The sequence below is a fragment of the Nycticebus coucang genome, chromosome 18, assembly GCF_027406575.1.
Source record: "Nycticebus coucang isolate mNycCou1 chromosome 18, mNycCou1.pri, whole genome shotgun sequence".
Lineage (NCBI taxonomy): Eukaryota > Metazoa > Chordata > Mammalia > Primates > Lorisidae > Nycticebus > Nycticebus coucang.
Genome location: NC_069797.1, coordinates 21,038,499 through 21,063,212, shown reverse-complemented (window position 1 = coordinate 21,063,212; position 24,714 = coordinate 21,038,499). Strand labels below are relative to the sequence as shown.

General features: G+C 53.1%; 3 protein-coding genes across 3 annotated transcripts; 2 read left to right on the top strand and 1 right to left on the bottom strand.

Annotated features, from left to right (window-relative positions):
• The first annotated feature begins 2,529 nt into the window (after window positions 1–2,529).
• LOC128571029 (polyunsaturated fatty acid lipoxygenase ALOX15B-like) lies at window positions 2,530–4,368 on the top strand. The gene is made up of 5 exons (XM_053570713.1): window positions 2,530–2,676; window positions 2,765–2,990; window positions 3,581–3,662; window positions 3,968–4,090; window positions 4,206–4,368. Exons 1-5 carry the CDS (start codon window positions 2,530–2,532, stop codon window positions 4,366–4,368), a joined length of 741 nt encoding a protein of 246 aa, XP_053426688.1.
• A 487-nt stretch (window positions 4,369–4,855) lies between these two features.
• On the top strand, window positions 4,856–10,416 carry LOC128570662 (polyunsaturated fatty acid lipoxygenase ALOX8-like). Its single transcript, XM_053570038.1, has 7 exons — window positions 4,856–5,345; window positions 6,354–6,500; window positions 7,109–7,312; window positions 7,386–7,472; window positions 7,597–7,766; window positions 9,280–9,401; window positions 9,512–10,416. Exons 1-7 carry the CDS (start codon window positions 5,295–5,297, stop codon window positions 9,622–9,624), a joined length of 894 nt encoding a protein of 297 aa, XP_053426013.1. The 5' UTR covers window positions 4,856–5,294; the 3' UTR covers window positions 9,625–10,416.
• Window positions 10,417–10,470: 54 nt separating this feature from the next.
• ALOX12B (arachidonate 12-lipoxygenase, 12R type) lies at window positions 10,471–23,016 on the bottom strand. Its single transcript, XM_053569139.1, has 15 exons — window positions 22,588–23,016; window positions 21,414–21,618; window positions 18,522–18,603; window positions 18,280–18,372; window positions 18,059–18,181; window positions 17,675–17,778; window positions 17,190–17,362; window positions 16,811–16,954; window positions 15,434–15,637; window positions 15,115–15,201; window positions 14,616–14,785; window positions 14,051–14,172; window positions 11,452–11,552; window positions 10,930–11,100; window positions 10,471–10,722 (listed from the first exon to the last, which is right to left on the bottom strand). The coding sequence occupies exons 1-15, from the start codon at window positions 22,732–22,734 to the stop codon at window positions 10,543–10,545; spliced, it is 2,106 nt and encodes a 701-aa protein (XP_053425114.1). The 5' UTR covers window positions 22,735–23,016; the 3' UTR covers window positions 10,471–10,542.
• Between the last annotated feature and the right edge of the window lie 1,698 nt (window positions 23,017–24,714).

Genomic DNA, 24,714 nt, shown 5'->3' with positions numbered 1-24,714 from the left:
AACAACAAAAATTGCCAGGCATTGTGGTGGGCGCCTGTAGTCCCAGCTACTTGGGAGGCTGAGGCAAGAGAATCATGTAAGCCCAAGACTTTGAGGTTGCTGTGAACTGTGATGCCATAGCACTCTAACCAGGGCAATAGCTTGAGACTCTGTCTCAAAAAAAAAAAAAAAAATTATCTGGGCATGTAGGCATGTGCCTATAGTCCCAGCTCCTCTGGAGGTGATGGCTATGATATCACTAGGAGATAGAAATTGTATAGCTTCATTATGATCTTATGGGACCACCATTGTATATGTGGTCCATTGGTCTATACCCAAAACATCATTGCATGGTGCGTGAGGGTAGATAAATATATTAGGGGAATAGGCTCATGTGATTATGGAGGTGGAGAAGTCCCACAAGAGGCCTTCTGCAATCTGGGGACCCTGAGATGTCTGTAGGGTAGCTCAGTCCAAGTATTAAGGCCCAAAAACCAGGGAAGCTGATGGTGTGATTCTTAGTCCAAGACCAAAGACCTGAGAATCCAGGGGCACTGATGGTGTAGGTCCTAAAGTCCCAAAGCTGGAGGACCTGGAGTTCTGATATATAAGGGTTGGAAGAGCTCCAAGGAGAAAGAGAGAAAAAAAATCCTTCTCTCCTTTTTTGTTCTTTCAGAGCCCAAAGCCAATTGGATGGTGCCCATCACATTGAAAGCAAATCTTCCCTGATTTACATGCCAATCTCCTTTGTAAACATCATCACAGAAGACAAGAAATAATGCTGTACCAGTTTTCTAGGTGATCCTTAATCCAATCAAGTTGACAACTAAGATTAACCATCATGAAGATAAATTGTTACACAATATAGGTGGAAGCAAGTGACAAAATAAGCATATGATCCCTTTTATCATTAGAAAAAAAAAAAAGTCTGGAAGGAAGGATACACACCCAACCTGATTTCAAGGTGATCGTACGTCAAAGCTGTGGTGCGAAGTAAGAGAGTGGAGACTTTAGAGAGAGAGAGCCCCCAACAGGAGATCTATTTGATTGCCTGATATACTCGCCAGCAACAGCCTTGTCAAGAAAAATTGTACAAACTTGATAAATAAAATTAAAAGGACAACTGCCTGTCCTTTGAAGAATATTTAATTTTCTAGAAGAATGTGCTGTTGCTTGACTTTGCTACTTATTATCAATAAAAGTCTCTGTGAAGTCTGTGTCTGTGAAGTTCATGTAACTTGGGCTCAGTAGTGATGCAAATTATTTCTTTCACTAAAAATGATAACCCCAAAGATTATAATCTTTGTAAAGATAACCCCCTGTAGCACATTGACTAGTTTCATATCTAACCCGGCAATCATATCCTAACATTTCTTTATTAAATTGCCTTTATAAAGACGTGGGTTCACAGTTGTTCTTAGAATCAACATCACTATCTAACTGCAGTGAATAAAATCTTTGACTTTTAGGCCAGGCACCGTGGCTCAGGCCCATAATCCTAGCACTCTGAAAAGCTGAAGCGGGTGGATTGCTTAAGCTCAGGAGTTTGAGACCAAACTGAGCAAGAGCAAGACCTCGTCTCTAAAAATAGGCAGGCATTGTGGCAGTCGCCTATAGTCCCAGTTATTCAGGAGACTGAGGCAAGAGGATCTCCAGCCCAAGAGTTTGAGGTTGCTGTGAACTATGATGCAATAGCACTCTACCAAGGGTGACAGAGTGACTCTGTCTCAAAAAAAAACAACTTTGACTTTTATTTATTCTAATTGATGTGAGTCAAGTTTCAAAAATTTTTTGAAAAGTATACTTGGACAGGCTGTAGGGAGCCATATGCCAAGCCCCTAGTGCCTAGAGCCCCAGTTCCTTCTTTCCTCAGTGTGGGGTCCTCTTCCAGCCTCCTCCCTATCTTCCTGCACACCCTCTGCACCACCCCCCAAATCCATGTGGATTTCCCAGATGCCTTTGCTCACTATTCCTGGAGGATGGGAAACAAGATTCCCCCATCTCCATTCCCACCCCCACCGACCTGAGAAAATTCTGAGGCCTGGGACAGAGACAAGAGGCTCAGAAATGGAGAGGGGCATGCTGGCAGTGGGAGGATACGGGTGACTCCGTGTCCACTACTCCAAGTAATATACAAGACAAGCCCTCCAGGGCAGGGAGTGAACAGGGTGGAGATGCAGAGGTGGAGGCCTCCGGTGCTCTTCGGGGGGAGCCAACCGGAGCCGTCTGGAGGAGGGGACAGGGAGTTTCCCCGAAGCCAAAATGAGACCCAGAGCCCTAAGGTCCAGAGAAGTGGAGGAAAGCACCGACCCATCGGAAAGGTTTCAGCGAAAAGGAGCTGAAGTTCGGCTGTGAGGTGGAGGTCAAGGCTGTGGGTCAGTTAGAAACCTCTCCCGGTCGCCCCAGAGCTCTGGAGCGCACTGGAGGGCGGAACGCTGTGCGGGAGGTCACGGGTGGCCGTACCTCTCCTCGCCCCGGCGCAGCTGAGCTGTAAGCCCCCAGCCAGCACGCCCTGCCTGGGCACTGCCAGAGCCCCCTCAACCACAGGTCATGGGCGATTACCGGGTGCGCGTGGCCACAGGCTCCTTCCTGGGCTCGGGGACCTGGGACAACGTGTCGGTGAGCCTCGTGGGAGTCGCAGGCGAGAGTCCGATCCTTCGCCTAGACAACTGCGGGAAGGACTTCAGCCTGGGCGCGGTGAGTGCTCGCGCCTCCGGCCTGGCCCCTGTCACTTGCTACCCTCCTCGGCCCACACGAGCCTTCTCCCTTTGCCTACTGCTCCCAGGAGGAGGACTTCGAGGTGACGCTCCGCCAGGACGTTGGCGCAGTGCTGCTGCTGCGCGTGCGCAAGGCGCCCCTCGCGCTGCCCCGCCCTCTTGGGCCACTGGCCCCAGACGCCTGGTTCTGCCGCTGGTTCCAGCTGTCGCCGCCGGGGGGTGCCCGGCTCCTCCGCTTCCCCTGCTACCAGTGGCTGGAGGGGGAGAGGAGCCTGGTGCTGCGGGAGGGGGCAGGTGAGGGGCAGGGGGCCGCCAGGGCTGCAGGCTGGGCACCAAGGGGACGAGGGAGGCTGATGTGGTCGTGTGTCAGGGGAGGGAACTGGGGGGCTGGTGTGGACGTAGTGGGGAAGGGCAAGGCGGGGCAGAGGACCGGGTAGAGCCCTGGGGGTGGCACGAGGACAAGAGAAAGAGGAGGTGAAATATTGGGGAATCATACTTAAAGGGGGTCCTGGTGGAGGACCCTTGGGGGAGGACTCTTCTGGCTGTGGATGAAGTGGGGGTGTTAGAGAGGACAGTATGTGGAGGAGAGAGGGACTGGTGGAAAAAGAATGGGACTGAGAAGCAGAGGGGTGGACGGCAAGCTATAGCAGCCCCAATGTGGGGTCCCACCAAAGAGGGGACTCCTGGGCACCCTCCAGGAGCAACTCCAGGTTCTGAGGCAGAGTGTGCCTTGGATGGAAGGGGCTTCTCCACCCTTGGGGGAAGAGGTAAAACAGCTCCAGAGGTCAGTGGCTGCCAATGTTCCTCTTCCTAGATTCCCTCCCAGGACTAGGGAGGTGCTAAGGGGTGGGGACAGGTCCCCCCTCATTCCTTTCCTCCCCCAGCTAAAGTCATCTGGCAGGACAGCCACCCTCTGCTTCATGCCCAGCGCCAGGCAGAGATTAAGCAGAGGCAGCAGGAATACCCGTGAGCAGCTCAGGGTACTTGGGGCTGTGGGCCTGGGAGTCCCCCACCCCTGGTATGTATGTGCCTGTACAGTTTTCTGGAGACAAAGAGGGTCCCTCACTCCTTCACCTCCTTCAAGGGGAGGTCAGTTGAGCCGCAGATCTGACCAGAAACAGTACACCCTGAGTCCTGGCATATCTCCTCTTGTGAGCTCCCTGTCTGTACAACCTGGCTGAGGGGCCCACCCTGTTACCCTTTCCTGTCCCCAAAGAGCGGGGTCCAGCCTTCAGTAACTCACTCTCATCTCCATCTCTTCCCTTGCTCAGGTGGAGTGAGTTTTTCCCAGGGTTACCCCACTGCCTGGATGTTGAAAATCTCAAGGAACTTGATCCCACCTTGCGCTACTCGGTCACCAAGGAACTCAACCAGAAATTCCACCGTGCTTCCCTGTGAGCCTGGCCCCCACTGACCTCTCCCTGGCAGTGCCAGGGTCCCCCACTGACCCCTCTCTGTCAGTGCAGGGTTCCCTCCCCAGCCCACACCCTTCTGTCTTTGTTTCTGCAGGAACGTGGTCCTGAAGCTGAAGGGACTCCTGGACAGTCAGCGGCCCTGGAAAAGCCTGGAAGAGATCCGACGTAGTTTCATCTTCCCCAAATCTCAAGTGTCAGGTCTGCAATGTGAGGAAGGCTATGGCAGGGCCAGAGGGTCATCAGTGGTCACCTCGTGATACTGAGAACCAGAAAGCCAAGTTGGAACGCTCTGGAAATCACAGGACTGCACTGTTGCCTGTTCCCTCCCGTCCTTCACAGGCCCTCATTTCTGCCCCCAGGAGGGATGGCCTCTGTGTAGGAAGGTGGTGGGGCTGAGGGACCCTAGGAAAATGCCTCCTCCCCAAAATGTCCTCCCTCCTTTCAGAATTGTGCCTCCTTGGTTGGAGCCTAGGCACGTGGAATTAGAAACCAAAGCAAGCTGCAGGATTCAGGAATGCCCTCTCTCTGACATCCTTGGCCCTTGGCTGCACTGTGGGTTCAAACTATGCATGTTGAACTCTTGGTTCAAAAACTCAAGCACCAGCACCATGCCCCAAAGTGGTGCCAACTCTTTTTGAGTTATTCCTCTAATTTAACAAATTATCCAGACTGTCTTTTGACAAGATAGTGGGAGAATGGGTCATGGGACCAGTGAATTTGAGAGGGACTGAATATGGCCAAAAGTCCAGCATTCTTCTGATCTCACGTTCTGTTCTTATACTAGGTGTGTCTCTGTGTGCACCACAGGGAACCTTAGGATTCCCCCCAAATGGGTGGTTGGGATGACTCCTCAGGTAGAACTCAGACCTCTAATCCCTTGTTTTCTGAAAAAACATTCAGAGAATAAAGTTATCCAGCCAGTAGGAAGGAGGGGAACCCCAGTCTACCCCAGCAGCATCAGGAATTGACCATAGCTGGGAAGCTGGAAGTGAGTCTGAGAGTTGTGGCAGTCCTGGAGACAGGGCACAGGGGTGACCTTCCCCACATCCACCCCCCTACAGAGTACGTGTTTGAACACTGGCGTGAGGATGCCTTTTTCGCCTCCCAGTTCCTGAATGGCCTCAACCTCGTCCTCATCCGCCGCTGTTGCTGCCTCCCAAAGAATTTCCCAGTCACTGATGCCATGGTGGCTCCAGTGCTGGGCCCTGGGACCAGTCTGCAGGCTGAACTGGAGGTGAGGGGTAAAGGGGTCCAGCCTTCCTTCCCAGCCTGTAGGAGCCCACACTCCCAGGCTCCCAGTCCTCTAGCCTGAGGACCCTATTTTTTCGACCTAGCCCCCATTGCCCTTCATCCCCTCTCACCCCATCGAGCTTCTCATCCCCAGCATGCTAAGGCATCTCTCTAGCTTAGGGATTCCTACTCATCCCTGGAGAAAGGGCCATTGCTCTGAGAAGGCTGTTGGGCAGGGCTGAGTAGGAACTGCACCCTCCTGGTACTTTGCTAGGCTTGGGGCATTGGCAGGGTCCCCTTGCTCAAAACCATGGTGATGGGCAGTGCCTGTGGCTCAGTCAGTAAGGCACTGGCCCCATATACCGAGGGTGGCGGGTTCAAACCCGGCCCCGGCTGAACTGCAACCAAAAAATAGCTGGGCATTGTGGCGGGCGCCTGTAGTCCCAGCTACTCAGGAGGCTGAGGCAAGAGAATCGCTTAAGCCCAGGAGTTGGAGGTTGCTATGAGCTGTGTGATGCCATGGCATTCTACCGAGGGCCATAAAGTGAGACTCTGTCTCTACAAAAAAAAAAAAAAACATGGTGATAAGTTGTCATGGTTACTGAAGATGCCCTACAGCTGGTCTGCTCAGTGATCCCCAAAGCTGCCACTCTCCCCTCTCTGGGCTACTGGGATAAGATATACCCCAACCTCAGAAAAGTGCCTTCTGCATTGTAGAGCACTGACGACCAGCAGGGCTCACTTCTCTCCCTGCCTGTCACTGGTGCTTGGGTCTGGCCACAGCAGAGGCATCTTCTTTACCTGGGTGAGGACAGGGTGTGAGAGAAGTCTCTTTCTTTGGAAGTAGGAGGGAGCTCTGAGCTGAAATGCCTCACTGGTTCCAGAAATTGAGGTTCTTTTAAGTGAAATATTAGCACTTTCAGGTTCAGAGTAAGTCCTCCCTCCCCCAATCTTGCCAGAACTTTGAAATGTGGTCTGCTCCCTCAGCCCTCCTCCTCCTCTCCTCTCTTAGAGGGGGTCTGTGTACCTGGTGGACCATGCCATCCTCTCAGGCCTCTGCCCCAGCATCATTAATGGGAGGCCCCAGTTCGTGGCTGCACCCCTGACTCTGCTGCACCAGCGCCCAGGTGGCGGGCCCCTGTTACCCCTGGCCATCCAGGTAAGCAAGGCAGGGCCCTGGAGGATTTTGTGGGGAGGGACAACTGAGAGGCCACCTCCTCCCAGGGCTGCTATGCCTAGGGCCAGAGATCACATCGCTAATCCTACCCAGCCCCTTCTGTGTTTGTAGTTTTGCAGCTCTGTCCTCTTTGATTTCCACTTTGACAGAAAGGTCATGATATTCAGTGTCTGAGAACAAATTCCATCTTGACATTCATGACAAAACTGACTCTGCTGAATCATGTACCTTTGACAGTTTGATCATGTTTCCAACAGTTAAAACTTAATCTCTTCTGAGAGTTGCCTCCACACCCTTCCTCTCCATCCTCCCAATCTCTGCACTGCACACTGGGGATCTGGATGACTGCGCTGGTACCAGGGCATCTGCCACCTGTGCTGACAGCATTTCAGCTCTCAGAGCGATTATTATTGTCAACTTCACTTTATTGTTGAAGAATCTTGAGTCACAGAGAAGTTTATTAACTTCACTAAGGTCACACAACCAGTAAAGAAAGTTGACTGTGTGATTTGGCCTTATGGATGTGGTGATGGGCTACACTTACCTGGTTTCTGCCTGATGTCTGCCCTCCCATATGTCCCCCCCTCTAGCTCAGTCAGACACCTGGCCCAGACAACCCCATCTTCCTGCCCAGTGACCCGGCTGAGGACTGGCTCCTGGCTAAGACCTGGATGCGACATTCAGAGTTCCTGATACACGAGATGGTCACTCATCTGCTTGCAACCCACTTCGTGGTGGAGACGTTTGCTTTGTCCATGCTGCGGCAGCTACCCTTGTGCCACCCCATTTTCAAGGTAGGGAGGACCCCTCCTCCCAGTGCCCAGAGCCGGGGCCACCTTGTCTGACCTCTGGCTCTGCTCTCCCCAGCTGCTCATCCCTCATTTCCGCTACACCTTCCACATCAACATCCTGGCCCGCACTAGGCTCTTTGCACCAGGAAAGCTCATCGACCAGGTCAGGGCCCTGGGAGGCCTGGAATCCTGGTGGTTGGCAGAGGGGGCCCAGAGGGGACTGAGGTTTGGTCCAGAGGCTCTTACTCCTGTGCTCCTGGCAGCAGCACTCTCTTTGCTCATTACAGTCAATATCGTTAGGACGCGAGGGCTGCCTGGAGCTGATTGCCAAAGGGCTGGCAGCTGTCACCTACCACTCTCTCTGCCTGCCCCACCAGCTGGCTGACCGAGAGGTCCAGGACCTTGCCCATTACTACTACCGAGATGATGCACTCCAGATCTGGGCAGCTATAGAGAGGTAACACTGCCCTGGGCCTGAGGACTCTGAACCTCTTCGTTAGTTTGTTAGTAAACTCTTCGTTACTTTATCACATTTATCACCTTCCCTCCATCTGTCCAGCCTCGTTGGCCTCGCTGTTTTCTCTTTTTCCTTCCAATCTGTGCAGCCCTGGGCAAGTCATTTAATCTCTCTGTGCCTATTTCTTCATCTGACAACAGGGGTAATAAAAGCAGCTATATTATAGATTATTAGTATTAAATGAAGAACAAACCTGAGCAAATAGAAAGTGCTCTCTGAGGATTAACTATTAATACCCTGTTTCCCCGAAAATAAGACATCCTCCGAAAATAAGACCTACTTAAAGGAAAGATAAGACGTCCCCTGAAAATAAGACCTAGCGCATCTTTGGGAGCACACCTTAAAATAAGGGAAACAGGTAGTATTCACCCTCTAGTATTTTTATTATTCATACATAGACTAAGTCACTGTGCATCCAGATTTTTCCTTCTAAATCTTCCTCACAGGAGACCTCCTGGAGATATATCTCTGGCCTCCACCTAGGAGGCCAGATCCTCTTGACATCTGGCCTCCTGCAGATTCCCACCTCCTGCCACTACCCAGCATAATGACCTTCCCTCGGGCACTGTGATGTATGACAGTGCCAATGCTGTGAGCCTCGCATGGCTCCTGGTTTCTTGCCACATGCGATGCCACATTTCCTGTGACATCTCAGCCCTTCTGGATCTGCCCACCATTCCTCCTTCTCAGCATGCACTAGCCAAGGAGGCCAGGCGATTTCTCCCTTGCTATCTAAATGGTGCCCCTGCTCTAAGCTCAGCTCATGTCCTAACCTCCCCCTTGAAGTCCTCAGGAATCCTTCGTGTGAACACCCATAGCAAGAGCTGCCTGTGCCCAAACCTTCTCAGCAGTGGTCCACACACCCTTCCTGAGCCCCCTACTGTGGCTGAGGATGGTTGGCCCATTGGGAGTCCGTGGGGAAAATGCACCTGATCAGATAGTGGGGTCACATGTAGAGTCCTGTCCCAAGGCTTGACGTAACTCAAAAGACTGGAACTCAAATGCCAGCAGAGCCAGCAAACAGGAAAAAGCTAGCGAAGAGCCATGGCCAGGAACTGTGGACAGTGGAGAACTCATTTGTCTGATGGCAACAATGGTGACCCAGCTATCACTGTGGTCAGAGCTTAAGATTTTCTCAAGAGAAACTAGACATCTTGAAATATTTAAAAGTTGACAAGTGATTCAACTTAAAAAACAAACAAAAATTCTTGCCAACCAAGCATTTCTTCAGACCAGCTTAGGCCATCAGGTCTTTGGTTTGCACAGCCCAGTGAAGACTCCTCCAGGTTTGAAACTCAGCTCCGCAGTTGGTGCTCTATGTGTCTGGCCACCTCCCTTCCTTGGCCTAGTCCCTCCTTTGTGGGCCTCTGGTTTCAGCAGCCTCTTCTACCCCTTACCCTGGGTCAGCATTGCTCCCTCAATTGTTAGTCACCATGCCTTCCTGGATCCCCAGCTTTGTGACTGATATTGTTAACATCTACTACCCGGACAATGAGGCAGTGAGCAGGGACTCGGAGCTCCAGGCCTGGGTCAGGGAAATCTTCCAGGAGGGTTTTCTAAGCCGCATGAGCTCAGGTGAGCGGTCCATCCCTATCTCCTGCCTGCCTTCTCCAGAGCCCCTTTCCCCAGGACAGCAGTGCCTCCTTGGATCTCAGCTCTGTTTTCTCTACCCAACTCCCATCTAGGGGTCCCCTCTACCCTGGACAGCTGTGCTGGCCTCATCCAATATCTCACCGTGATAATCTTCACTTGCTCAGCCCAATATGCTGCCATTAACAGTGGCCAGGTAAGCCAGTGACAGGCCAGGGGGACAAGCTGGGTCACAGGAGGAGTGGACCTTGTGGTGGCACTGGCAACTCTATGTTTACTAAATTGTGGGGGTCAGTTTGAATTCAGTGCCTGGATGCCCAATATTCCCACCACCATGTGGCTCCCCCCACCCACCACCAAGGGCCAGACAGACCTGGTGGCCTCACTCCCTGAAGTCAATGCTACATGCCATGCCCTGGTACTCTTCTGGAGCCTCGGGAATGAAACCAAAGACACTGTAAGCAAGGCCTTCAGGTTCCGGGGTAGGGTGAGAATGAGTTACTCAGATAGTGCCCTCAACTTGGGGAGACGGGCAACTGGGCAGGATGGTGGGCGTGCCTTAGGGTGCTACAGATTCCTATAGGTGGAGCTCAGAATGGTCTAGGTGTCTAGTGAGCATGGCTTGGGGCAGTCTAGGTTTCTGTAACTGCCAATCTTTTGCCTAGGCGGGTGGCTTTTGCTCCAAGTTGCATGGATCTGGGTCCCGTAGGTGACCAGGGCTTGAGTTGACTAAATAAGATGGATTGAAATCGCTGACGGTGGAAATATGGGGTCAGGCGGAGGTCCCAGCCTTTTTTGCACCATCCTCAGTAGTGTCTGGGCACCTACCCAGACGAGCATTTCACTGAGGAGGCCCCGCAGCAAAGCATCGCCGCCTTCCAGAGCCGCCTGGCCCAGATCTCCAGAGGCATCCAGGAGCGGAACCGGAGTCTGGCGCTGCCCTACACCTACCTGGACCCTGCGGTCGTGGAAAACAGCATCACTGTGTGAGGGGCCTGAGACCCCCCGCCAGCATCTGCAGCACCCACGCCCCCAATAAAAGATCCAGGGAAAGTGCTTGAAGTTTTTTTTTTTTTTTGAAAACAGAGAGAGGTGGGGGGTGAGAAGCAAGGAAGGAAGGGCTGCCCTAGATAGAAATGCTGTTCTCGATCAGCACTGGGTCCAGGTAGTAGTATGGGATGGGGAGGCATTTGTTGCGTTGGCGAATGTTGTGTGAGATCTGAGCCAGGCGCTGGCGGAAGGCCTCCATGCTCCGCCGCGGGGCCTCCTCCACGAAGTGGATGTCTGGGAAGTGGCCCAGGGGCCTCTGAGGGCACAGAACTGTGTGGCTGAGAGGAGCCAGGCCCACACCCTCTCCCCTCCCGCTGGAGGCCCTGGCCCCTCTGCCCTTTCGGGTCCACTGCCTCTCACTTCCTGCTTCCTGCTCTTGGCCCCTACCAACTACCCTTGCCCCTCTCCCCTGCCTGGTTCCAACCCCCTACCTAGCTCAGGGTTCCCCACCTCCATCCTGCACCTTGTCATCAGGTTCCCGGCCAAGTGTCCAGAGCACCAGCAGCACAATGCAGGTGGTCTTCACATCTGGCAATGTATCCATGAAGGTCTCCAGGGTGGTCAGTCCCTTAGCCTGCATTGGTGGGCTCCGCATGGATGATGGGAAGTTGGGCATCCAGGAGGTGTACTCCAGCTAGAGAGGGGGTAGAGGAGGGGTTCTGGGTCAGAGAGCACCCCAAGGGTTCCCTTCCACCAGCCTCTGACACCTGCTTTCCCAGCCAGCATGGACTTGGACTCCTGGCCCTGTGGGCTGAGGTTGGGCTGGGTTGGTTAAGTTTGTGCTGGGTTTGGGACTAAAGGTGGGTTGGAGTCTGAGTTGGGGCTATAGGTGAGAGGCTGGGCCAAAGATTTCAGTTGAGACTGAGGTTGGAGCTGGGACTCAAGTTGAGACAAGTTAAGGTTGGTCTAAAGATTATGGCTGAGGCTGGGTTTGAGGTCTGGACCTGGGGCTGGGGCAGGGGCTGGGGCTAGTGAGCACACATACCTGGCCTGAGTTGACAGCTGCGTGCTTGGCAGAGCAGGTGTAGATGACTATGGTGACATATCGGATCAGCTCAGGCACTGTTCGTAAGCATGTGGGGAAGCCTGTGGGGCAGAGGGAAAGCCCAGAACTATGTGTCTGTCTTGCCCTGGTCCTGGCTTCCTAGGAGAGGGTGCCACTGAAACCAGCTCTCCCTGTCTTGCAAACAGTCAAGCTGCAGCACCCCCTCATCATGCCTGCTTGGCCCTCCTGTGCCACAAGCCCATCTCCCCCAGTCTAGACCACAAGGCTGGGGGCAGAGAGGCTTGGCAGGCCCTGGCCAGAGTCTTCCAGGGATGCCCCTGGCTCTTGCCTGAGATGGCCCCTCAGATCTCTCTTCTTGCTCCCCTGAGGCGGAAGGGGTCCAGAGTGGAGGGTGACAGGAGGCTTCCCTCTGTTTGGAAGAGTTCTGGCTTTCTTGCCCTGACTCGACAAAGTGCCTCATCCACTCCCTCCTGTCACCTCCCTGCAGACTGCACTCACTGCAGATGAATTTCTCAGCAGCCTGGCTGTCTCACACCGCTTCCCAACCAAGCTGCTGGCTTCTCTTTCCTGTTGTCCCATATGAACATCAGCCCTGTTGCATGGTGAGTCCAGAGACCAAAAGCTCCCCACATTCAAACCAGACCCATAATTGTGGCTGGGTGCAGTGGCTCACACCTGTAATCCTAGCACTCTGGGAGGCCAAGGCAGGTGAGTTGCTTGAGCTCAGGAGTTGAGATCAGCCTGAGCATGAGCAAGACCTCATCTCTACTAAAAATAGAAAAACTAGCTGAGTGTTGTGGCAGGCGCCTGTAGTCCCAGCTACTCAGGAGGCTGAGGCAAGAGAATCTCCTGAGCCCAAGAGTTTGAGGTTGCTGTGAGCTATGACGATGCCACAGCACCCATGCTCTGTCACCCAGGGTGACAGAGTGAGGCTCTGTCTCTAAACAAAGGAAATAAAAGAAAACAAATTCATCATCTTCCTCCCAAACTGCCCCTCCCTCCAGCCCCCAACTCAAGGGACAACATACATCATCCACCCAGTTACAAAAGTTCTAAACCTGGGCTCAGCACCCGTAGCTCAGTGAGTAGGGCACCGGCTACATACCCCAGGGCCGGCAAGTTCAAGCCCAGCCCAGGCCTGCTAAAGAACAATGACAATTGCAACCAAAAAATAGCCCGTCGTTGTGGCAGGTGCCTGTAGTCCCAGCTACTCTGGAGGCTGAGGCAAGAGAATTGCTTAAGCCCAAGAGTTTGAGGTGCTGTGAGCTGTGATGCCATAGTGCTCTACCAAGGGCAACATAGTAAGACTCTGTTTCAAAAAAAATTTTTTTTTAAATTCTAAACCTGGAGTCATCCTTGTCCCCTCCCTTCTCCCACCCTACTCTCACCACCAAAGTAAAGCCAATTGCCCAGTCCTATCATTTCTAGCTCTGGAACTGTTTTTGTCCCACAGCCCTCACCCCAGTCAGATCCCTGTCCCCTCCCTCCTGGAGAACACAGCAGGATCCCAGACGGTCTCTGGACCATCAGTGCAGCCTGATAGTCTAACATAGTCTAGTCTCCTTGCAAACCCTCGATGATGCCCTCTGGGTCTTGGGGTAATTCCAAGTTTCTTAACCAGGCTGTGCCACCTGGCGCCTACTGAGGCCTCAGCCTTAGTAGGATGGGAGCCTGCCCACCTCCCACCCTAAGCTCTAGTTGCAGGATACTTGATTCCAGTAAGCAGATTCCAGAACTCACTATACTCTCTCTGGCTTCTGGGCCTTTCCACATACTGCTCCCATTAGAACTCTTCAACCCCACCCTCTGTCATCTCATGGGTGACCTTTCCATCCTGCAGCTCTTAGGTAGACATCTTAGATAGACATTAACCAAGATTTTAGATCATAGCTTGCTGCTCCCCACCCCCACCTTCTATCCACCAACCTTCCCCAAGCTGAGTTAGGTTCTGCACCTGGGCTCCTAGAGCCCCCTCCCCAGGCTTCCTCTCAAACAGCACCAGTCCTGCTACAGCGGAATGGCCCATTTGCTTAAGGGATGCCTTCCACCTCATACCGTGAAATCCTTAAGGGTGGGCGCCTTCACCTGTCTCCTTCCCTTTTGCCTCCTTAATAACCAGCACAGTGTCACACTGTAGATGCTCATTAAATATTTGTTGAATGTGTGCCCAGCTGTCATGATCTCAGGATGCTCCCAGCCCTCCCCTGGAGCCTGCCAGCTCCTCCCAGCTCCCCAGCCTGCAGCACACTCTGCCCTCTCATATTAGAGCTCATGCCCCACTTTTTAGTCCACAAAGATTTGTTTCTGGGGTAGGGGACTGGGACCAAACTAGGTCTATGCAGAGATGACTCACAGCCCCTGAGCTCAGATAGAGACCAGTGGCCAGCCATGTTTTCTTCTCCAACTTCTCCACTGCTCCAGGGGCCAGGGAAGAGCCCCATCAAAATTCTAGGGCAGTCATGTGGCCTCCTTCAGCCCACATTGAAATGTCTTCTTATCCAGCCCAAAAGAGCCCCAGTGGACCTACCTGGGTGCTGCCCCTCAGTCCTAGGAGCTACCCAGGCACCCAGGCCCATACCTGAGCTCTCACGCCCCAGGAGGCACTCCTTGAATATCTCCTGCACCCAGGACTGCAATTCCGGGTCACCCTCCACGGCTGCATCATTTGGGTAATAATAGGTGATGATATCTGTCACATACCTGACCAGGGAACAGGGCCTCAGTTTGAATCCTCCCTTCCCCCTCTTCAGCCACCTCCCCCAGGATGCTCTGGCCTTGACTGGCCCCAAAGCTGCCCCAGGCCTGTAGGCAGGCAAGTCCTATAGGGCAGAAGGGAGAGGGTGGCTTAACAAGGTCAGAGGATGCTCAGAGAAATCCCTAATAAGCTTCAGGTAGGGTTACATAAACCACTCAAAGCCCAGAAGGGGTATGGCTGGTGGAGTTGGGCTGGCGGACAAAGAAAGGAAGGCGCCCGTGGGGCCTAGCGAATAGGTGCATGATGGACATACTGACCCCCTGCCCTTTCCCAAGACCAAGTTTGAATGGCACAAGACCCACACTTAGGGGTTTAAAAGCTCCCCGTACTCTCCCCATCATTCCAGGGTGTCCACTCTAAGTAGCACCCACTGCTGTCCCAACCTCACCTCTCTAGTGCATCCCACACTGCCAAGCAGTCATCTCGGTAATAATATCCAGGCAGGTCCTGGACCCCACGTTCCATGAAGTCATTAGGCATGTAGAGACTTTCATAGGTGAGCTCTGACAGAGCCCGCACCATCACCTCAGCAAAGCCCTCTAGGCCCAGGGACATGCCCTATTGGAGGAGGCAGACGCTGGAGTCAGCCAGGCATCTCTACAGGTCCTCCTCTGTGAGGATCACACCCACCTCAGGTCCTCCGGAAGTCTAGTGTATGCGCCTCTCACCCTAGACCCAGCCTAGGCCAAAGACCTCACTGCAGGCCAGCACACCCAGACCCTGACTCCTTGCCTTTTGAGACACAGTACCCATGTTAACCAGTCCCCTCTTTCCCTTGGGATCATGCTCTTTCATGATTCAAAGGCAGCTGGGAAGATCTGCCTTTAGTCTAACTTTTAGTCAGAAGAAAGAAAATGTCTCATTGAAGTTGGGAGCAGAAGTCTTACCCTTGCAGAGAGGCCTCCCTCATTGAGGAGGAGGGCCCTCCCGATGCTGTTGATCTGGACAGTGTATCGGGTGTGGGGGATGAGAAGCTGCAAGGGAAGCAAGATGGGACAAGGACAGAGGGATGACATTATCCCCTAGGGACCTCAGACCTCACTGTGCAACATCAGATCCCCTCACTTGGGGAAGTCCTCTTTTGAGGGTCTCCAAATGCTCCCAGGGCTAACTGGTACCCTCTTACTGCTAGGAACCCCAGGAAGCATTCTGAGGCCAGATGAAGGCAGTGATGCCTCATGGAGGTCCCTTTTCCCAAGCCCATACCTTGTAGAGGGGGTGGCACATGGGTAGGTTCCTCAGCAGGGCCAGGCAGAAGGCCTCAGCAACGAGGTGGGTCTCCAGCAGGTGGGAGATACCCTCATGGCTGTAGAACTCGGCATAGCGCACCCATGTCTTGGCCAGCAGCCAGTCCCACTCAGAATCACTGGGCAGGAAGATGGGGCAGTCAGGCCCAGGGGTCTGGCTGAGCTGGGGTGTGGAAAGAGGGAGGGTTAGGTAAGGGCAGAGAACATACTTAAAGGTCCACAGGAACCTTTAAAGTCTGCAGGAAGGAGGCAGAAGAGATCCTGAGAAGGTGAAAGCTTCACCCTCTACACTGCAGTTCCCTGGCTCCCTGAGCATACCAGGGCCTTTCCCCTCTCCCCACGTTTGCTCTATCTGTACCCTCAGCCTGTGGTACCTTCCCCTTGCCCCTGTCTCTACCTGGCTCTCACTTATTTTTCAAGAACCAGCTCAGAAGCTGGCTCCTCTGAGAGGCCTTCCTTAACTCAGCCTCAGGGTTGCCACATTCAGGTTACAGTTTGGGCACCGCACAAGGGTGCCCAGCCCCTCAGTGGGGAGGGAGGACACTGAAATCCAGTCTACAATATTCCACTAATGATCCAGGAGCATTAAGGCATGGCTGGTACTCCAAGAGGGATTTTTTTTTTCTAATTTACACATGACATGACCTTTGCAGGGACCTCTGGGAAGAAAACATCTCAGTTCTTTCCCTAGCAGACCAGACTCTCAAGGCAGCAGCTAAGTGTAATGAATGAACTTGGATTTCTAGCAGAGGCCTGGGCCACAACAGGGATTGGTTTTATAAGAGAATGGATGAATGAAGTCAAAGAGACAAGCACACTCATAGGGAAACACATGGTTACGTACAGATACACACAAGGGCACAGATGCACCCACAAGGTCACAGTGCACAGACGTAGAGGCACACAAATACAGTTGACCCTCTCTGTCCATGGATTCCACCAATCCTGGACAGAAATATTTCAGGGGGAAAAATTGCATCTGTACTTAAGATGTACAGACTTTTTTCTTGTCATTACTCCCTACACAATAGAATATAACAACTATTTACATAGCATTTACATTGCACTAGCTATTATAAGTAAGCTAGAGATCACCTAAAGTATGAGCAGAAGGTGCTAGGCTATATGCAAATGTGCCATTTTACACAAAGTACTTGAGCATCCATGGATTTTGATATTGGAGGGCCCTGGAGTCAATTCCCCGTGGATACGGAGGGACAACTTTATACACACAGGCTCACACACACGGATCAACACTCACACACACGCAGAGGCCCAGCACTGGCAACAGGCCCACGCAGCAGCTCCCCCGACCCCCCGCCTGCGGCCCAGGCACCTGGATGGCGATGGGCATCAGGTTGCCCTCGGGGCTAAAGTGCAGCAGGCAGAGGGGGGCGCAGTGGTGCTGCTTCCGGCCGTTGAGCTCAACAGTGGCGATGCCATCCAAGATGCGGTAGTCTGCCAGGTAAATGTTCCCCTTCTGGAGGGGAGACGCGATGGGTGGCAGGTAGGCACCAAAACGAGACACCCACGACCCACGCCTTAGATGCAGACTGTGCTGGCCCCAGGCGCAGAGCTGGGCAGGGACTGGGAAGTAGGAACCAAGCTTGGGGGTGGAGGGGGAACCCACCACGGCGTTGCCGGTGAGCTGTGACCCGGATGCCCGGGAGGGAGGCAGGGAGAAGGGCCCGGGTCTCCTCTAGAGCCGGCCTCACCTCCAGCTCTGCTTGCAGGCACGTTCCCTCGCCCAAGGACGGGGCTACCATGCTGTCTGTGACAGGGAACTTGTCTGGGATCCGCGTGCAGCGGCGGATCAGACCAGGGTTGATGCCATTGAGGTACTGGTACCCAAAGAAGGTGTCCTCTGCCCAGTGCTCGGCCACATACTCTAGGGGTGGGGGCGTGGGGTCACAACGCGACCTCGTCCCCTGCAGGGACGAAGGGGCATGGGACTGAAGAAGAAAATGGGCACCGAGAGGACTAGGAGAGGAAAACAAAAGTCCTCAGCTTTGCCCCAGCGGCTGCAGGAGCCTAGGGCGACGTTTTCCAGGAAGCCACCAGAGGGCGTTCCCGCCTGGCTCGCGAAAGCTGCAAGAGCCCAGCTCCCTCTCTCATCCCTCCGCCGCGTCGGGGGCCGCCTGTCCCGCACCAGAGACCACCAGGCTCCGCAGTATTCAATTCGGGATGCCCCACCCCATACCGGAAATGACAGTCTTGGTGGCAGGGAAAATTTTCTTAATGTCCTTCAGTCTCTTCCACGACTGTTTGCAATCCAACAGGCCGCGGACTTTGAGTGCCAGTGACCTGGGGGATGGGGTTCCGGAGAAAGCAGTCAGCTATGTGGCCAATGGCCGGCTGGGACCGGTGGCAGTGCTGCCTCACTTCCCTTAAGTCTGTGAGTCCCATGCCCGTGTCTCAATGTCTTTGCGTCTCTAGGTCTCCGGGCGTCAAGCCTCATGTTCTCTAAGTCTGTCTTTCTAGCTCCCTCTGACCTCCTGGCTTCCCAACCTCTGAGCTGTCCTGCAGACAAACAGGGAGCAGGGAGAGAGAGACTTGACAGGAACCCTCACTCTCGCACACTCACATGGGTCCCAGGCGGACGAAGAAAGAGGCTGTCTTCACGAAGGAGTAGCGGAGATTTGAGTTCAGGAATTTGGTGGCCTTAATGTTGATAAGAATAGGGAATCCCGGAATATAGCCATTCCACCTGTAGAGAGAGAGCAGGGCTGGGGCCTGGCACCTGGGATGCAGGGGATGGGGAGGGGGCAGCCATCGAATGGGCCCAGAACTGCTTGGTGTCCTTACTCAGGCCGGTTGGGGTTGCGATGCCTCCGGACAGGAGGGTGGTAACTGGGAATGTGAATGTAGTTGGGCAGGCCAGGAACAAAGACCCTCCAGCTGCAAAGAGAAGCTGAGACAGTAAGCCTGACCCCCTGGCCCAGGCACCATCCCAGGGTGCAGAGGGCCAGAGCTATCACCAGCGCCCCCCACCTCCCAACTCCCCTGACTCCTTCAGGCCCCGCGCACCCTGCCACCCTCCCTCTCACTGATAGAAGTCCTGCTTGGCTCTAATCTCCTCTTGTCTGTGCTCCAAAAGGATGGGGAGAGAGTCGTCTGCTGTTGTCTTTGCTGTGGGGAGACCAAGCAGGGGGCTCAAGAGCTGACTCCTCTGCCTGCCCCACCCACCCGGAGGGCCTCAGTGAGCAAGAGTTCAGCTTCTGTCCCCAGGTTGGCTCTGGAGGGCCCATGGCCAGCCATAGATGGGGGAGGTGTGCCCTGGGAGAAGGAGGGTGCATCCCTTCCCAGGATCTCAAATGAAGGGATCATGGACCCACCCTCTTCTTTTCTCTACCCCTCCAGTTGGGCTCTGCTGCTGCAAGGAAGTCCCTCTTCTAAACTTACCAAAATGTTAATAATGATAGTTATTTAGCACTTGAGAGGTACCAGGCACTTTCTAAGCACTTTGCGTATATTAATAACTTAAGCCACATGACAACAACCTTTATGAGTCGACAACAATGACTATTATGCTAGGCCCACAATCCTTTCTCCACAATTCCAAATACAAAAGGTTATGGAAATTAAGTTTGTTTATTTCACAAAAAATTCACTGGTGATCAAAACCTGCTCTAAATTTACCTGAGGCTGTATACAATCTTTAACTCACTTAGTGTTCATAGTTTTTGCTAAGAAATATTAGTATAGCTTGGCACCCATAGCACACTGGTTACGCCGCCGGCCTCATACACGGGGGACAGCTAAACAACAATGACAACTGCAACAAAAAAATAGCCAGTCGTTTGGTGGGCGCCTGTAGTCCCAGCTACTTGGGAGGCTGAGGCCAGAGAACCCTTAAGCCCAAGAGTTTGAGGTTGCTGTGAGCTGTGAGGCCACAGCACTCTACTAAGGGTGACATAGTGAGACATTGTCTCAAAAAAAAAGAAAAAGAAGTATATTTGTTTGGGAATGTCCTGGTTGTGGATATATCACATGTTATATGATGTGTGTCTATATATAGAGAGAAGACCCACAGACAATAGATGTGAGGATATGTATGTACACATATACATATATATACACATATATACAGATACATATGTATAGCTTCTAAATAAAATCTGAATTTCAAAACACCTCTGGCACCAGCAGTTTCAGCTAAAGGATTGTGTATGGTCATACCCATCTTAAAAAAGAAAATCGTCAACTTAGGAACAAGCTGGGATTTGACCCAAGGCAGGCTGCTCCTAGTTGTTAAGCCTTTTAAAAACTCCTTTTATACCTTATCTCATTGAATCCTGACAACCACCCTATGAAGTAGGTTCTGTTGTTAGCTCCGTTTTACCGATAAGTGCACCAAGGCTTAGGGGAATTTGTGAATGTGACCAGATGAGCTGCTAGTAAGGGGCTGAGATCCAAATCCAGGCTGGTCTTTCTCAGTGTCCTGACTGGCAGTCACCAGGCTGGACTGTACCTTTTCTGCAGCCCATCATTTTCCCTCAAGGTCCCTTTGGCCTCCCCTCCTGCCTCAGATCACATTGTATTCTGGATGAATGGTGCCCCTGGAGTTGTGCAACCCAGAGACCCGGCTTGGTTTCATCCCTAGGGCGGGAGCATCACTCCTTCAAGGGCCCAGCAAGTGACTCAAATCTCCCTGCCCTGGTGTTGCATGGCAGCTTCCCCACCCAACCTCATTCCTGCCTGGCCACTAGTGTCACCCTGCCTGTCACTTGCTTCCCTGTCAGAACTATCACTGTGGAAGATGTTTGAGTCCCTAGTGAGACCTTCCCCTTGTCATGCCCACCTTCCCCCAGGCCTGCCTCCCTCTGCCCCCTGCCTTCCCTGGGTCAGGCCCCAAACCTACTCCTTGAGGAAGACCTAAGACACGGCATGGGAGCAGAAGAGGGCACTCAGCTGCAGGGATGATTAGGCTCCAGGCCCCTGAGTGACCTCAGCTCTGCTCTCCCTTCCCATCTGCCTCAAGAGAAGCCAACAGGATCTCAGCCATGGACCCAGGGGATAATAGAGGACAGGCCTGCCATCCGCATTGAGCAATCACATATTCGGAAGCTGAACCCAGATGGCTGGCCAGACAAAGGCCTCTGGCAGAGGTGGGTACAAGGAGCTCAGACTCTCAGGTCCTGCCCCTCTCTCACAGGGGCAACCAAACAAATGAGAAAATGACTTGGCAGCCTGACTTGCACAGTATTCTAAGCACTACAGATATAATGGTCATGGCCAGCCGTGACCTTAGCAAAACCCCAACAGGCTGCGTGAATAACAGGGCTTCCGCTCGGCATGGGATGGATCCTTCCTGGATTATTGGGGGGGGGGGGCTTTTAGAGAAATAATGAGTCCTATTAGAGAAAGGTGTCTTGTTGGGACAGTAGGACTTATAGAACAGCCTATCAATCTAAAAAAATGCTCAATTAGAAAGCCAGGACATCCTGACAAGGTTCAAGACCAGAGATTATAGAGAGGCGTTGAACTACAATGGCCTCTTAAAGGAATAATAAGGCTCTGGCTGGAATAATGGCACATCTTGTTGGAGTAAGAGGCCCTCCTGCTGTAGCAACAGGATCCTACTGGAGTAACAGGGAGTCTTGATGGAGCGGAAGGACACACTATTTGGCATAATAGTCAGCATATCCTGTGAGAGAACTGAGGCCTGTACTCAGCATAGCAATGAGTCTTTTTAGAGGGCCGGGTGTCCTATAGCTTTCTGCTGAGGGTGGCCCCTGCGCCTCAGGTATCTCTATCCCTCCAGCATGCAGCCCTAAGCTGGGTCCAGAGCAGCAGCAGTGACTGAGAATGGCAGAAGAGCCTAGAAGTCCCTGGTGGGGCTGGTACCCAAATGGCTTGATGGGAGCCCAGGGTGGCCATAGGATAGCTGGACTGTAGTGAGGGGCCTAATCGTGGGATGGGGTGTGATGAGGTCTTACCTGTGGCCTCCCGCAGTGCCAGGGTCTCATAGCCATCCATCCACTGGTAGGCGGGGAAATGGTAGATGTGGCCATTGGGGGCGCAGATCTGCACGTAGTTGCAGTACCAGGAGTTCTTGGGTAAGAAGGAGTAGCGCTCTTTGTGCAGGCGGATGATGATCAGCTCGCCCAGGTCCTGCTGGCACTGCACAGTGTACTCATCCACCTGGACAGAACATAGGGATGGCTGAGTGGGCAGGACTCACTATGGCTCCGCAGGCCTCCCCTGCTGTGGCCCCTGTCCCAGGCCCTGCTCATGCTGGGAGATGCTCAAATCCTGGGACTGACAGAGTGGTGGACTGTCACCCTGTTTGTTGAGCCCCTTTCTGACCTGTCAAACTTGGCTGTCCCCTGCTGGCCCCATCTATCCTCCTTCGCTCCATCCCCAGCTCTTGAGGTCCTGTCTTCTCCTGTTCTCTCCAGTTGTCTGGGGTGCAGGAACTATGCAGAACCCCCCAAGGCTGGAGCACAAAGTGGGGCCCTGGCTTCGCAAGCATGGAGTCGGGAGCAGTGACCCAGCCACCCCCTCTTCCCATTTATCAGTGAAGATACGGAGATTCAGGAATGGCCACGTAGAAGAAGTGCCCTATTATGATCACGTAGCAGCAAGTGGCTGGGCCTGACTCAAAATCAAGTCTGAGGGCTCAGGGCCCACAAAGGGTGCTTTCCACTGAACAGCCTGGTCTGATGCCATTTTCAGTCACACAGAATCCAATGCAAATGCAAGCCAGCCATGATGCAACTTAACTCAGGAAGAGTGAGTTAAGAATGAAAGAGAGGGATGAGAGAGAAGGGGAGAAACATGATGAAAAGGCAGGAGAATGAAGGGGAGATAAAGTGGGGAGACCGGGCTGAGAGAAGAGGGGTGTAGGATGAGGGATGAGAGAGGGAGAGAGGGCTTCAGAAGAGAGAGAAGAGTTAGAGAAAAGGGAAGGAGAGAGATGGGGAATGGCTGAAAGGGAGAGGTTGGGATTCAGGTCTGGGGTGAGGCATCCAGAGCCACCATGGGAGCCCACTGCCTTCAGAGCTGTCCCTCACTCTCCAGCCCCCTGTGGCCAAGTTCATCTCACCTGGCTTCCTGCACACACATACCTCCTTTCCTCCCTGTGCCACACGTGTGCACACACACACTCACCGCCCCAGTCGCAAAGTCTCTCCCAAAGTGGTTCAGCCGCTGCTTGTGGCTCTCTCCTTGGGTCCCCACAATGATCAGTGAGATGGAGTCCCTTGTTCCTGACAAGAGGTCAGTGCCTGTGGCCACCCTGACTTTGTAGGTGGCCATGGCTGCTCTTCAGGAGGCAAGAGGGGCACTCAATCCTGGACACCTGGCGAGGGGTCTCACGGTGGGGGAGTGCCCAAGAAAGGCCAGGGAAGCCAGGTGGGCACAGAGTGCCAAGGGCCAGCCTCTGAGGTGGAGTGGTGAGGCAGGATGAGTGGACCTGCCAGCCGCCCAGAGTCTGGAGAAGCTGCTGCCCTTGGTGGCAGGGGTGTGGGATGCCAGCCTAGCAGGCCGGGGCGGGGCGACCAGTGGCAGATGAGCAGGCTTCTGGGCTCCAAGCCCTCTGGGAGCTGGGGCAGGAACAGCAGGCAGGGCACTGGGCCTGCCTCTAAGAGGGCGGATGGAAGATGCCTACTATGAAGGAGCCTTCAGGGTGGGGGAGCCAGTCTGGCCTGAGCCAGAGCCCCAGGGAAGTTGGGGGGAGGGGGCAGGGCGGGGCCCCCAGATCTTTATCAGTCTAATAAGCTCTTTCCTCCTGCTGGTGCCCATTGGCTTCAGTGCCTGGTACCCCTGCTAAGCAGGGCCTTGGGCAGTGGGTGATCTGCACTGCTTCTGGGGCCCCTGGGGGGTGGGGGCTGGGAGAGGAGAGCAGCACTACCCTGCTATCCGGCTGGCAGTTCCTCTCTGAGAAATGGGGCAAGTAGTGGCTGCAGCAGAAAGCCTGGCCCATCTTTCTGCCCCAGCCCCCAGAGTCTACAACAGGAAAGGTGGTGGGTGCTGAAGCCAGGGCTCAGGGCCCACATGGGTGGAGAGAGGACATAAAGATGCCACATGGGGGCGGAGCCTGTGGCTCAAGGAGTAGGGTGCTGGTCCCACATGCTGGAGGTGGCGGGTTCAAACCCAGCCCCGGCCAAAAACCACAAAAAAAAAAAAAAAAAAAAAAGATGCCACATGGAGGGATGGTGGGGTAGAGAGGGGGTATCTCAGTAAACAATCAGCTGAAGGCAGATTGATTGGAGCTAAATACAAAATTAGAAAGAAGGTGGAGTGAAATTTGAGGCATAAGAAGTAAGCTAAAGAATAGATAATTTGTGGTGTAATCATAAAATAGAATTCTACCCTGGAATAACAATAATTAAAAAGAGAACAAACTACAACCTGGATGAATCTCACAAAGATCATATGGAGTGAAAAATGTCAGACATTAAAGAAGTCATGCAGTATTATTCCAATGACAGGAAGCCCCAGAACAGGCAAAACTAAGCAATTATTACGCAAGTCTGGCTAGTGAGTACTTCTGGAATGGAGGAGCCATGTAGGCAGCTGGGTCTGTTCTATACTTTGATCTGGTGGCTTATAGGGCACTTTACACATTTTACTATAACTTATCTATGGTACACACACTCACCTTTCAAAAAAAATGAAACTGGAAGAGGGCTAGAAGAAGGGTTGGGATTTAATGGAATTGGGTTTGTCAGAACCAGGTCATTCCCCTATTCTTTCCCTCCCTCCCTCCCTTCCTTTCTTCCTTCCTTCCTTCCACAGATTTCTGAGACTGAGTCTCACTCTGTACGCTGGGTACAGTGCCATGGCATAGTAGCCCACAACATCCTCAAACTCTTGGGCTCGAGCGATTCTCTTGCCTCAGCCTCCCAAGTAGCTGGGACTACAGGCGTCTGCCACCACGGCCAACGCCTAGCTAGTTTTTGTTGTTGTTCTATTTTTAGTAGAGACAGGGGTGGGGAGGGTGGGGAGGTCTGGGTCAGATCTTGCTCTTGCTCAGGCTGGTCTCAAACTCCTGAACTCAGGCAATCCACCCTCCTTGGCTTCGCAGAGTGCTAGGATTATAGGTGTGAGCCACCTTGCCCGGCCCCCTTCCACATTATTGAGCATGATGCACAGTATTGTAGGCACTACAGATATAAAGAAATAAAACATATAAGGAACTTGCTGAATAGCTGGGAAAGAAGGACAAGAAACAGTAAACAATAATTTGTTCACTGTAATTTTGAATATTAAGTACTCTGAAGAAAATAAACCTGG